Below are 15,207 nucleotides of genomic sequence, written 5' to 3' on the forward strand. Positions count from 1 at the left end.
AAAACCTTTTTTATAACGTACACAAAATGTTTAAGTCATTCTATATACATGGAATTCCATTTTAAACTACTACAAAATATGTAATTTTCCCTCTGTCTCGTGGCGTAAGACACAAGGATACTACGTCCACTTGAAGAATGAAATATCCGCCCACTAGGTGAGACTCCCTTGCACTGGTTGCTGTTATACATACAATTAGTTATTAGAAGAACCGGAGAGAGGTAAAGGTAGGGACCAGATTCTAGTCGGATGTCGATTAATCTAAGCTGATGCATGTTTGGTTACTTTTATCTAAAATGGCGGTCACTCAGTCTTGAAATTACTTTGATCAGTGTCGGTGGTCATTCAAATTTCAAATACAATAAACCAACACAGTTCTGTAAACTGAAAACCCCACAGTTCAGGTAGCAATTTGTAGAAAGATATTTTGAATCGCGTCCGAGAAACTGATAAGCACGTGTTTAATACTGCTATAAGATAACCACGTGTTTAATACTACTACACTTAACATATTGAAACTGCAGTTTTCTACAGTTCGTTTTCCATGAGCTAGTGACACCTACCTTCTCTGTGACACATTATAAACAACCAAAGATTGTTCAGGATGTCGTATGTCTTAAACAAGTGTAAATATTCAAGAGTGTAAGTTTCTTAAAACACGTGTGGAATAACTTTTAATTTGTATTTGACACACCAGGCGTAAAGTTCCGTCACGCGTCTTATGAATAATAGAAAGTGATACATCACCCTCCATGAGCTAGCGAAACCCAGCTCAAACCTATAGGGTAAAAGGAATCGAGTGCTATAACGAGCTGAAATGTTTTGCAGTTTCACACATTAATTCTTAAAGAGACAAATCATGTGAGAGTCAGTGTTGACCGGAAGGTTTGGTTTGTTTTTAATTTCGCGCAAAGTTACTTGAGGACTATCTGCGCTAACCGTCCCTAATTTAACAGTATAAGACAATATTGAAGGCAGCCAACTCTTGGGCTACTCTTTTACCAACAAACAGTGGGATTCACCTTCACATTAAAACGTCACCACGGTTGAAAGGGCGAGCATGCTTAGTGTAACGGGGATTCGAGCCCGCGACCCTCGGATTACGAGTGGAGTGTTTTAACCATCTGGCCATGCCGAGCCTGACCGGAAGGAAATAATAAAGGCTAGTCCGTTTTTAGAAACTGTAGCTCACAAATTAATTAAGGTAAGGAATTGTGTTATTCGGAGTTAGTTAGCTGAGTAGTTGTTCATATTACAGCTTTTAATTACGGAAACTGAGTAAAAATACATAACCTAGTAGGTTGAAAATACCTGACCACACGTCAGTGGTAAACTGACAAGGTTATAAAGCTAGAAGTCGGGGTTCGATATCCACGGTTGGTACAGCTTAACTACCCACCAACAACGTGATCATACCGTTTGATATCCTGCTGCCAATTCTCATTTCAGTGTTTCTAATAGATCAAACTTTGTGCGAATGAACTAAAATTCATAACTTAAGCTTGCTATTTGAGTCGTGACTAAGTTTTGAATGTTTAAAATAAGGCGGTTTACAAATTACTAGCCGATTACCCGTGACATTAGTCTATTAGTTCTGCGTGTGACGTATTCACGACGTCATATCTGCACACTGAGAACGGAGAAAATATATAGTTCTCCGTGACGAGAAACGGAGGCAAAACGGTAAAATTATGACCCCTATTGCAAATATACATGCACACAGGATAAACATTTCTCGAATCTGGGGTTGCATGTCGCGTAATAAAAAAGTTTTTACAGTATCATATAAGTAAGAGTTCCATTATAATATGATGACCAACACGGAGTGATGTTCGTCTGAACGTTGCTTAACAAAGTTGGAACACACACAAAATTTCCAACAGGGGTACATCATCGACAACGACACTAACTGAAAAAAATTCAACAAAAAACGCATTAGTTCAACCTTAACAATTTTTCATTAAAATTTAATTATTGCCGAAACTGACACTTGTTTTAGAAAATCTGATACTTGTCTGTTATTATTATAGCTTGGTGTGTTAAGCATATAGCTAAACAATGGGCGAGCTATCTATGCTCTGCCCGCCGTGGATAAGAAACACCGAATTTTAACGCTGTAATCTGCCAGATGTACCGCTGAGCAACCGAGGCGCTTGGTACTGTATATTTATATTTAGATTACATTTAAGCCCAACATTTTAAGATGGGGTCCGAATCCTAGACATGACGTTTTAGATATTTCTCCTTAGGTAATTAAGCACCGCATTTTTTATGAGTTATTTACAGGACCTCCCCATAAGTAAGTAAAAAATACTGTCAATATCGCAGTCAATCTCACATGTCTTGCTGGGATTTCATGTGTGTTTTTACAACGAAAATGAGTGATTTTACATTTTTTCTGTTAGTTTTTTTTCCCGAATGTCGGAAAATGGTAGAATATGACGTAATACGTAGAGACCACCAGCAGTATTTGTTTTGAATTTCGCGCAAAGCTACAAGGGCTATCTGCGCTAGCCGTCCGTAATTTAGCAGTGTAAGACTACAGGAAGGCATTTGGTTATCACCACCCACCGCCAACTCTTGGGCTACTCTTTTACCAATAAATAGTGGGAATGACCTTCACCTTATAACGTCACCACGGGTGAAGGGCGAGCATGTTTGGTGTAACGCGACCCTCGGATTACGAGTCGAGTGCCTTAACCACCTAGCCGTGCCGGGCCCACCAGCAGCAAAAGCTATGAAAACAAGTCGGTGATTTGAGAGTTAAAATCCCACTTTTCTTTACGCTTCAGATCTAACTGGTTAAAAGTTTTAAACACTAGAAACAAAGGGGGGGGGAATCTAGGTATACGAAACTCCAACAAGCTAGCACCACTAAATATATGTATTACATAATTCATTCCAATAAAAAGGTGCAAGGCCGCTCGTGACAGGCGCGGTATAAATAGTGTCAACACTAAATAGATTTAAATAACCCACATGTCATACAAGGCATGTTTTGAATTAACTATGATACAGGTGGGAGTGTCTTATAGCTTCCCTAATGTTTGTCCCAAAAGCAACATATATATATATAATGTATGATACGGGAACTAATCATGTTGATTTTTCAAATAAGTACATTAAAATATACATTATAGAGGGCCATTAAACTGTGTTTATTTTCCTCGTGCAAACTGTTTGTTGGATACTTAACACTTGCTTAATTTTTATAAATATTATTCTAACCTGAATCATATCGACTTGTACAAAGAAAAACGCCACCTTATTTTTGTACTTTAGCACCTCAATAGTTTGTTGATGTTGTTTTTAATTACCTCTTTCAGGGAGTTAGTTGTACAACATAAAGCTCGGCGTGAAAATGTATTTTGAAATACGTGGCCTACTAATATTACAACGGTGGTAAATGAAAAGCTTCCGAGATTAATCCATTGTTTATACTCTGTATAATCTACACTTTTATTCTTTAAAATCCTTCTGTTCTTAGTTTGTTTTCTTATAAGTTAACAGATGGCGCCACATAACACAAAGCTACAAAATTAAGGCTGTGTGTGTTATCCTGGCATTTAAACATAGGAAAGCTTTTCCTTTTCACATTTTTTAAAATGTTATTATAATTTCTATCCGTAGCTTGGCACTGACACAAAGTACAACGATTGAGAGATCATCTATAACTTGTAATTTTAAACATCCACTCGAATCAGTGAGAGTTCCGTAGCTCAAAAAAAGTGAGAGCTTGTCGAAAAGAATCACTCTTTCGATTTAAAACCATTTCTTTTTGCTTAGACTGTCTTTAAGAACGTGGCGCTAGTGTGAACAGAGATGACAAACATCTAATATCAAACACACATGATCTTTTAAATCTTTATACTTTTAACATAGAACAAACATGTTACACAACACTGGTTAAACTCACATGGATATTTTACGAACAGGAACAGGTAGTCTAAAGTAGCACAACACACAAGATTATGTTCTTTGCTTTTGTAGTTTAACACAAACAGATCCAGGCAAGTTTTTTTTTTTTTAAATTAACATAGATAGTTGCTCTGTACTTTAACAAAGAGGATAGTTTATTATGGTTTTTAACATTATTTTTTCTAGTTTAACATCAAACACACGCAGTTGAGATTTCTTGCAAATTATTAGACAGAGATTTTGTAATTTAACTTTCAGAGATTTTTGTGTAGTCTAACAGTTTAGAGGTATTCTGTAGTTTAAATTGAAACATCATCAATAATTTAACATTCAGATGTTTCAGTAGTTTAAATTGACACATTCAGATGTTTCTCTTGTTTAAATTGAAACATGATCAGTAATTTAACATTCAGATGTTTCTGTAGTTTACATTGAAACATGATCAGTAACTTAACATTCAGATGATTCTGCAGTTTAAAATGAAACATCCAGATGTTTCTGTAGCTTAAAATTAAAATATCAGTAATTTAATATTCAGATGTTTCTGTAGTTTAAATTGAAACATTCAGATGTTTCTCTTGTTTAAACTGAAACATGATCAGTAATTTAACATTCAGATATTTCTGTAGTTTACATTGAAACATGATCAGTAACTTAACATTCAGATGATTCTGCAGTTTAAAATGAAACCTCCAGATGTTTATGTAGTTTCAATTGAAACATTCAGATGTATCTGCGGATTAAAATGAAACATCATCAGTAACTTAACATTCAGATGTTTCTGTAGTTTAAATTGAAACACCATCAGTAATTTAATATTCAGATGTTTCTGTAGTTTAAATTTAAACATTATCAGTAATTTAACATTCAGATGTTTCTGTAGTTTAAAATGAGACATGTTCTGTAATTTAACATACAGATGTTTCTGAAGTTTAAAATGAATCGTGATCAGTAATTTAACATTCAGATGTTTCTGAAGTTTAAAATGAAACATGATCAGTAATTTAACATTCAGATGTTTCTTTAGTTTAAAATGAAACATAATCAGTAATTTAACATTCAGATATGTTTTTGTAGTTTAAATTGAAACATGATCAGTAAGTTAACATTCAAATGTTTCTGTAGTTTAAATTGAAACATAATCAGTAATTTAATATTCAAATGTTTTTGTAGTTTAAAATGAAACATGATCAGTAATTTAACATTCAGATGTTTCTTTAGTTTAAAATGAAACATAATCAGAAATTTAACATTCATATGTTTCTGTAGTTTAAATTGACACATTCAGATGTTTCTCTTGTTTAAATTGAAACATGATCAGTAATTTAATATTCAGATGTTTCTGTAGTTTACATTGAAACATGATCAGTAACTTAACATTCAGATGATTCTGCAGTTTAAAATGAAACATCCAGATGTTTCTGTAGTTTAAGATTAAAATATCAGTAATTTAACATTCAGATGTTTCTGTAGTTTAAGTTGAAACATTCATATGTTTATGTTATGTAGTTTAAAATTAAGACGCCAGTAATTTAACATTCAGATGTTTCTGTAGTTTAAATTGAAACCTCCAGATGTTTATGTAGTTTCAATTGAAACATTCAGATGTATCTGCGGTTTAAAATGAAACATCATCAGTAATTTAATATTCAGATGTTTCTGTAGTTTAAAATGAAACATGATCAGTAATTTAACATTCAGATATTTTCGTAGTTTAAATTGAAACATTAAGATGTTTCCGTAGTTTAAATTGAAACATTCAAATGTTTCTGAAGTTTAAAATAAAACATGATCAGTAACTTAACATTCAGATGTTTCTGTAGTTAACTCTTTCCTGTAGTTTAACATTGAGATATATTTCTGTGGGTCAGCATTGAGAGATATTCGGGTGATGATTTTGTAGTCGAGTTCTGAAAGACGTTTCTGTAACGATGCTAGATGTTTCAGCGGTTTTTCATTGGGAAATGTTTTTGCAGATTAAGAAGAGGGACGTTGCTGTAGTTTTACACAAAAGAAAGTTTGTATGATTTCATAAATGTTGTAATTTATGGAAATTACAAGAAAACGAATAAACGGCCAGCTTATGCAGTTTAACGAATATATTAGTTTCTGTACTTTAACATAAAATAAATCTCGCTACATCTGTCGTTTAACATAGACACTCGTTGTAATCGAATTTTCTGGCCCTAAGAATTACTTAGTTAAACCAACGATACAAAACATCTGTGGTCTAGAACGATGTTATACACACACTTAATAAACATAATATTAAACTATTTCAAGAATCCAATGGAACCCTGCTGTTGGCGCCCAACAAATGTGCCACAACGATTGTAAGGAGATGGTCAAGACGTAACGTCGTATTTAACAGGCAATTAACATTTCGAAAAGACAGCGTAGCCACACTAATTATGGTTTAGTTCAGATTCATATTTGACAATATTTTCTGGAATTACTTTATTGTTAACTGACACAACACGTTGGTTTAAACACACCTAACACGTCAGCTGGTTGAAGGGGGGTACGTTAATCTCACAGCAATAATAAATAAATAAAAGAAAATTTTACCCAAACAAATGAGCGTTTCTAATAAATTATTTGCAAGTTAATCGACAGAGGACCTTATATCGCACGTTAAATGCAGTTAAAATGACAGTCAATAGAAGTGCTTGGAAATTCCGCCTGGTTAAGATGCCGTTTAAACATATGCAGTTAAAGTGACAGATGCGTTCGGGCAATCTGCCTAGTTGAGTTATTGTTTGAATATATTCAGTTACACTGAAAGAAAGCTTAGACACGCCATATGATTTAACATTTTGTCAGATTAATTAACATGTTAATCCAATATACGAAGCTAAAGCAAGTGATATAAAGACACACTTTATATGGATAAACAACTTATAAAAATAAAATATGGCAAGTTAAAATAAGAAATATTTTGTTACATTTCTGAAATGATATTAACGTATATGTCAAAATAATCATTTACGATCTTACAACTCCACATTTATCTTCGCATGGACGTACCAAATTAGTAATGTCTCTCACATGATTTAAATAAGCCATACACAATGAAGCAGTTGTTAAAATAACAATATTTACCGTCTCCAGAGACAATGATGTTGTTCTACTATGTAGCTCGCGTTGTGTACCAAAGGGATCTACAACTTTAGTTACGTTCAATAGCATCAAGACACCTCCCCTTTTCAACCAAATAAACAAATGTCATCCTATCTTTATTTACTGGAAATTATATATCTGTTTGTTTGTACTTAAGCGCAAAGCCCTACTCTCTACGGGGATCGAAACCCGGTTTCTAGCGTTGTAAGTCTGCAGTCATACCGCTGTGCCACAGGGGGAGTGGGGGGGGGCAAGTTTTTGGAAAATTAATAAACAAAGAAACGACAAGAAACAGTTTAAATCGTTGCAGAATATGAAGCGAAGCCTGAAAAGATAAATTCGGTGTTTAAAGAATTCTCAGCAATAAACAAAAGTACCAGTTTCCCATTTGTGTCTTTTCACTTCTTTCGTCAAAACATGCAGCGACGTAAACTGCGACGAAAAAAATTGATATTTATAATATACGCTCATTATTCTTGTTTTCCTCGTCGCGTGTTTTTTGTTGTTGTTGTTTTTTTTTTTCGTTGTTGGTTTGTTTTTCTTACTTACTTGGATATTAACATGTGGCGTTAGCTGGCAGGCATGAAGGGCTGAGCTCTGGCACTGGGCAAGAGAAGCCGTGGACTTTGACGGTTGGCGACCAGAACGACCGGGAAGCGTGTAAACTTGGTCCGGCGGAAGATAGTAACTCTTGGGTGGCTGAAAAACAGCTTCTCCTGGTCACAAACGTGCGAACACCGACGGCTGTCTCTCGCATGCTTCCTGTCAAGGGCTAACAATTCCGGGACAGCTCCCCCGGCAATTATCGCGCGGTTCTACACACCACTGCCAGCTAGCGGATCGTGTGGAGAAGTGAAAAGATTGAAGTTACAGCACTGTCAACACACCGATTCTCCGAACTATCTAGTCTGGTCTAAGAGGTTTTTTTTGAAAACTCACCGTTTATACATGAGTAACGTTAGCCTGATATCATGCTCTTTACTACCTCAGAGAAACTTGTAAACTGAGAGTCAGTTCCACGTGCTCCGATGTACCCACTACAGCTCAAGTTCGTGCTGCTGTCACGTGAGTCTGGGAGTTATCAAATCAGGAGAATTCGCCCTCGTTCACCTGGTTTGTAGACAGGAAAACGGCAGATTGTGGAATATCAGATACCATTCCACCAGATTTTCAAAGTGTCTCCTGTAATACCAGTCTAAAATTAGCCAATCACGAATACTCTGACTTGCTGAGAGCATAATCCAGGAAAGTTTTGTTGAAGGAAAACATGAGATAGAAAGAAAAACAGTTAGAAACGTAGGAAATAGGAGATGACGCTAAGCTTGCTTGAAAATCAATTATAACTTAGTATAAACCTTAGAAATCAGCGCTTTCTGTAGCGAAAGATAATGGATAAATTGTTTGTTTGTTTAGTGAATTTCGCGCAAACGTACACAAGAGTTATTTGCGCTAGTCACCCCTAATTTAGCAGTGTAAGGTAGCTAGCTATCTGCATCCACCGCTAACACTTGGGTTACTATTTCATGAACGAATAGTGGGATTTACCATAGCATTATAACGCCCCCACGGTTAAAAGGGCGAGTATGTTTGGTGGGACGGGGATTCGGACCAGCGACTCTCATATTGTGAGTCGAGCGCCCTAACCACCTGGCTATACCGAGCCGAAACATGATAGATAAATGGTTCGTGAAGAATGAAACTGGCTCGTTTTTATTAACATTTCTAATACATATGTCTGCATGTGTGTTATATTAGTACGAGAAATCATTGGTTTCTAATACATATGTCTACATGTGTGTTATATCAGTACGAGAAATCATTGGTTGACATTTTAATGTGATTGATGCTATAAAACCACGGATTTCTCGGTTAACCGACACTAATTTTAGCAACGTTTGTTTGTCTGTTTCGGTGTTAAGTACACATGAGCTACTTATTTCATGCCCATCGCAAGGATAGAACCCTGTTGTTTAGCGCTACCAACCACTAAGTTTACCACAGGCTCACCGGGTTGCTTTGAAGCTAAAAAGCAACAAGTCTGAACAAACGACGCCGAAAGTGATGACGTGACGTCACGTGCTATGAAGGCAATGTTCTCCAAAATATTATAAAATTCATGCAATAACAATATACTAATAACAAGAATCAGATTAGATTAGAATGAGACAGCGTCTGATTTCAACAAGTTCAAAAATCATCAAAATATGAGAAAAAAAAACCTAAAACTTTGGGGGGGGGGAGAGCAACGAAGTCGTTCACGAGCGAGATAATTAACGCACCTGCCGGAAGAAGCTCCCTACCTCCCGGGCACGTTTACAGCCTAGCACGAGCGTAGCTAGTGTTTAAACAGTGCGCTTGAGAATTCTTTGAACTTCGTACAAAATCGCGATGATTCACACGGCGAGACAGGATGGTAAGAAGTTCGGTATGTCCAGAGCGTTAAATCGGTTTCAGGTCACTTTCAGTGCCCGCCCGACAGAAAGATTTGTTATCAAAACCACCCCGAGGGTGGGGGAAGGGGTACTGCGACTGTTCAACGAACCTGAAATTGTCAGATATCACTTATTCTTGAAATATTTGTTGTTGAGGCACCTAGTGATAGACTATTGGCACTATGCTAAGGATGACCCCTCCTGCTTGTTCCCTCGACACAAAGTGTCCCTCCTTACCGCCCCTCCCCCCCTAGGTTTATAACGCTCGGTTTATAACGCAGATTTGGCATGCTGGAAAAGTAAATTGAAATCATCAGTGATTTAAGAAGGTGTTGCAAAGTGGGGGTGCTACACAATCCCCACCACCATCATCACCACTGGTTCAGACACTTACGGTATGACTTTTATTGTCTAAAAGGAAATAAATTTAAGATTCCATAATCTCTGGGAAAATTTTGTAAAAGTGGTATTACCTATCAACTGCATTCGGTAAAACCACGGCTCGAACTCGCGACACTCGCGTGCCAAGTCCGAGACTATAAACAGTAACTTAATTCTACAACTAATTAACTTTATCCTTCTATTCGGTAAGTCAAGAGTTTATGACTAGCTGCTTTCCATCTAGTCTATCAGTTCAAAATTAAGGACAGCTTTTTCAAATAACCCTTTCACTGAACTTCCAAACAATAAGAATTTCTTTTTACGAATCACTGGTCATCGTGAGTTCCGTGACACTTTATTTTCTATGGTTATTTAAAAATTAGAACCTTTTTGAGAAAATCAATCAAGTAGTGTTCCTTCTAATTTTCAGTGTGAATTTTTTACCAATACACATTGCTAGCCTGTAAGAAAGCGAGGGCAATTACATAAAACAAAAGATAACTTCGGCCATAATCCCAATAATATCTCAACGTTCAGGCTGGCTTAAGAGATATGAATTAGTCCTAAATTCACATACCACACTAAAAATCCAAAATAATCTTCATAAGCGTATGCGCTGTAAAAGTAACCTTCAAATAATTTCAAATATAACCAATAATATTAATGAGCCAACTTTTTAAAGAAAATTGGTACATTTTGAAACTTACAAAACACATATAAAACACCTATTTACTCCTAGTATCCACATAGCTCACCAATACACAGTATTAAATAAAAGAGAGTTTAACGAGCATATAACTCATGCGCAGTTTGTAATCTCAAGTGGTTTTACAGCCAAGGCGGTACAGTACATATTCTCAATAGCAGATAGATACTTAAAAACGCGTCTTTACTTATGCATAGTAAACGATTTTGAAATGCTTTTAAACGCTTGGCTTTCTTTTTATCAATGTCATCCCACAAATTAAATATAACGTACAATTAAATTTGTGGTGATGCATGTTCATTCAATTTACTGGACGTTTAGCCAAAGATCAACTTAAAAAATGTTATTCTTAGATGCACAAACTTACAAGAAATATTCTTTGAGGCTTACCGCAAGCAAACTTTATATCCATATATAACATTACATGTGATTGATTTTCAAGATAGGGGAGCAAAGGTGAAATGGATGCTTTGAGTGTCTGCTTTTAATAGGTTAATTTGTTTATTCAAATTTCCGTGCCCTGTCTATCAGTACTGCACTCTATGCTCTCAATCAATATTCAAACAAAGTTTATGTACCACGTCATTCCTATATTAAAAACGCACGCATTCAGTTTGTCTAAATATCCAACGATAATTCTTTCAGAGCCTCCAGCAAGCTATACAAATGGCTGGTATTTTGAAGTTTGATATATGATTATGCCCTCCTTTTTCATACTACAGTTCTCTACTATTGGATGGCTGTGGGTTACTGGTATTTCAAATAATGGCCTAGCGATATCCTTTGTCATGCTTCAACTGTCACCTGGTGGCTAAGTTGGTTGGTATTTTCAAGACTGGCCTAACAATATCCTATCTCAAGTCAGATGGTGGCTAAGTTGCTTGGTATTTTCAAGACTGGCCTAACAATATCCTATCTCAAGTCAGATGGTGGCTAAGTTGCTTGGTATTTTCAAGGTTGTCCTAGCAATATACTTTCTCACGTATTTATTGGCTCTATGCAGGTAGCTAGCTGGTGGTTAAAGCATATGTCACAACGAACTCTTCACAAACAGATTTTTAACCATACGCCTGAGTAGGATACCTCTTAACGAACAGCTTCTTGACTATATAAACAGAACTGATCAAATAAGTGAATTTAATAAATGACAAATTATCATTCACGATCACGTAGACTCCAAACCGTTCACAGTTAATAGAAAAAAGGCCTAATAAATGTATGTTTCTATAAATGATAATACAATACTCGATTAGGAAAAAGACAACGCAGTTTTAAATGGTTTCTAAATAGAACAACGACTGGAACACTTAAATTAACAGTATCGAGAAGCAGAGTAATCAGTTCTTACAACGCTCTATTTAACTGAACCGGTAACAGTGATTTAGGGGGACCTATCCCCCTATTTTTCTATTTTATTTAGGTCTAAATTAGATTCCTAACACTAAAGACACCAAGCATCAAATATTCTGCGAGTGACAAAGCCAGAGTGATCGATTCTTACATCACTCTATTAAGCAGAAACAGTAATAACAGTGATTTTAGCGGGAACTATCACCCTGTTTTCTATTTTATTTAAGCCTAAATTAGATACCTAACACTTAAGAGACCAAGCATCAACGTTCTTCGGGTGACAAAATAATGAAAGTATCTCAGTTTAAAACGTTTTAATTCACCAGTGGGGAAAGGAAAAAGTAGGCAAAAGCGTGATTTTGTTTGCTTAAACCTAAAAGACAGCACTTTACCGTTATGTTGATCTTAAAAACAAGTCATCAGTACTACTGCTATATATTTTCTTTAACTGTTTCTAGCAATGTTGACTGATTTTAATTTTGCACAAAGCTACATGAAGGCTATCTAATTTAGTAGTATGACTCGGGCTACTCTTTTACCAACGAATAGTGGGATTGGCCGAAACATTATAGCGTCCCCACGGCTGAAAGGGCGGGCATGTTTGATGTGACGGGAATTCGAACCCGGGACCCTTAAATTAGGGGTCGAGCGCCCTAACCACCTAGCCACGCCGAACCAATTTTTAGTGACACATTCTTTTACAGTCTAACGGTTGAAGAAGAAACATTAACAAGTTCGTTGGTCAATCTGCTCCCCCTGGTGTCGAAACAATTTCCACGTTAATCTCTTAAAATTTTATTTTCTCCATTTCCTTTGTTAGAGAACCTATCACAGTTCGGAAACTCGGAAGAATTTTCTTTTTGTCGACAGAGAAAGGTACATAATTATAAAGTATGTGTTTTGTGTCTTTAGCCCTTTTGTTTTAAATCTGATCAACGAGGAAAAATAACATCTTAAATCCCAACGAAATTTTTGATCATTTTTTTATCTAAGTTTCGAAGTGTCAGAAATCTAACGGTGGTAATGATCCACTGCCTCTAGAGGGCGTTAGTGAATCCAGCAGTGTACATTTTTGGTGTTTTTATTGAAAGGTTACGGCTGTGATTTGATAAAACTAAGTCTCCCACAGAGAATATTTCTTCGCCAGCAGACTTGTAATGCTGGAAAGACCGATGTAAGGGTGACACTTGCCTGAGTTAGTAATATGCTTTATGTTTGTTTGTTTGGAATTAAACACAAAGGTACACAACGGGCTATCAGTGCTTTGCCCATCACGATTATCGAAATCTGATTTCTAGCGTTGAAATCTACAGTCATACCGTTATGCCACAGGGGTCGTATTAAGACGTGAATTTCAGGCTAGAGAATAGTATTCATGGCTGGTGATTCCATCTTTAATGGGTTGACAAAGGACACTGGTGTAAAAAACAAAAAATCTTTACAATGATGCAGTACCCATGAAATTATTATATTTTACTTATATATCCGGGCTAAATTAATTAATTAACATTCAAGGAAAGTGCATATATTGTTGAGTAATAAGGCTCTATACAAAATCTTCCAACCAAGCTGAAAAATGTTTGAAAACGTTTGTAAGATAACCTATATTGAAGTTTGCGGTCGTGAAACATGTCAAAGGTGGATTTCGAGTTATTCGAAGGATAAAAGGCGTGCTATGACCAAGTGGTATGGAGAGCTTGACTCGCAATTTAAGTGTCGCGAATTCGAATCCCCCCTCATCGAACATGTTCGCCCTTTTAGCAGTGGGAGCGTTATAATGTTATGAGCAATTCCACGACTCGTTGGTAAAAAAGTAGCCCACAAGTTGGTTGTGACGACCAGCTGCCTTCCACTCTAATTTATCACTGCTACATTAGGGACGGCTAGATTCGAACTCGCGATTCTCAGATTACGAGTCGAGTACCTTAACCACCTGCCCATCCCGGGCCTTATATAGTATTATTGAGACGTGATTACTGCGGCGAAGAACATCATACAAATCAGAAAAACTAACATAACGAATGAAACATCGACTGCAGTTGAAAATCTGTCAGTGACTGAGTAAAGAATGCAGGGTTAAAAGTTTAACAGGTTTAACACTTGTGTTGTATAACAAGTATAATTAATAATAATTAGCTTTGTCATGTTAGAAAAGGTGTTCACACCATAACTATCGTTGTAACACATGGTTTACATAAATAATTTTTCGACCAGCAATGTGTTTATCATGTCCCAGCCTGCCTGATGATCTCTGGATTGAACGAAACGCTTCTTATGGAACGAAAATTATGAGCAATGTGGGATTGAAATACGATTATTATAAGATCTTCTAATTACCAAAAAATCCTAGCAACTGAATAAAGAACAGAGAATTGAGAATATGGTAGATCTATTAATATTGTCGTATTTGAAGTATAATTAAATGGAAAAAAAAAGTGAAAATTGCTGACGCACTGAAAACAACGATAATAACAATGACCATTCAAAAAAGAAGGAAGTTTATTTGGTTGGTATCAGAGCTTATGTTCAATAATTATTTACTGGGCGTTAAAAAACTTGAAGATTTGATAAAAGTGAGAATTACTGGTTTATTTGTTAACTTTATTTTTTAGATTACCAATATTCAACTGGCCTAAGAAAATATAAGTGTTCAACATATGAAGAGCCGAGCATATCCCAGCTGTTAACGTGCCAGGCTATGGAGTGAGGTTCTTGTTTCGAGTCCCGTTAGCGCAAAAACACACACACAAACAAAATTCCCTTTCTCACTTTGAGGCAAAGGGTTCGTTATAAGAGTGACAATCAAAGCTCACTATTATATCTGACCAGAACAGCTCAAGAAATGGCAGTGGGTGTTATTATCTACTTTTATTCTACTCTATCACTTCACAGTTAGAGACTGCTAATGCATTTAGATTCCCTAGTGCTCTACGCGAAACTAAAAAAAGAAGGCGTGTGAAAATAATCGCTCTGCTGTAGGTTTGTTAGTTTAAATATTTCTTCACAAAATCGGCATTTTTATCAAAAACAGAATGAAAGAAAAACAGCAAATCGATAATGAAGAAATCGTCTATAATATGAAACTAAACAGCATTGATAGGAACTTGTGGGAACCAAGAGACACTGCTGGCACGAATAAACGATACGTTTCTAGACTTAGACGTTACACAAGCGTGTGAAATGGAATTCACCCTAGCTCTATAAATCATGCAGAGTCGTTTCCGGGATTCAAATCCTCGTGTTTTAAGACACTTAAAACCCTGGAATTTCCTGTGTTACTTGAACAATGTAGCAAAGTCA

At 36.1% G+C, this 15,207-nt stretch overlaps 1 protein-coding gene across 5 annotated transcripts in view; it reads right to left on the reverse strand.

The window, feature by feature from the left end:
• Positions 1-15,207, reverse strand: part of LOC143257391 (uncharacterized) — a 144,034-nt gene that overhangs the window by 104,696 nt on the left and 24,131 nt on the right. Inside the window, exon 1 of one of the 5 annotated variants that reach the window (XM_076515981.1) lies at positions 7,588-8,054. The exons of 1 other annotated variant lie outside the window; for it this stretch is intronic. In XM_076515981.1, coding sequence (XP_076372096.1) covers positions 7,588-7,601 — 14 coding nt within the window. In that variant the 5' untranslated portion in view covers positions 7,602-8,054. Of the gene's footprint in view, positions 1-7,587; positions 8,071-15,207 lie in introns of those variants that run through there. 3 more of the 5 variants (XM_076515984.1, XM_076515983.1, XM_076515985.1) reach the window with 3 other exon arrangements.

The sequence above is a fragment of the Tachypleus tridentatus genome, chromosome 7, assembly GCF_004210375.1.
Source record: "Tachypleus tridentatus isolate NWPU-2018 chromosome 7, ASM421037v1, whole genome shotgun sequence".
Lineage (NCBI taxonomy): Eukaryota > Metazoa > Arthropoda > Merostomata > Xiphosura > Limulidae > Tachypleus > Tachypleus tridentatus.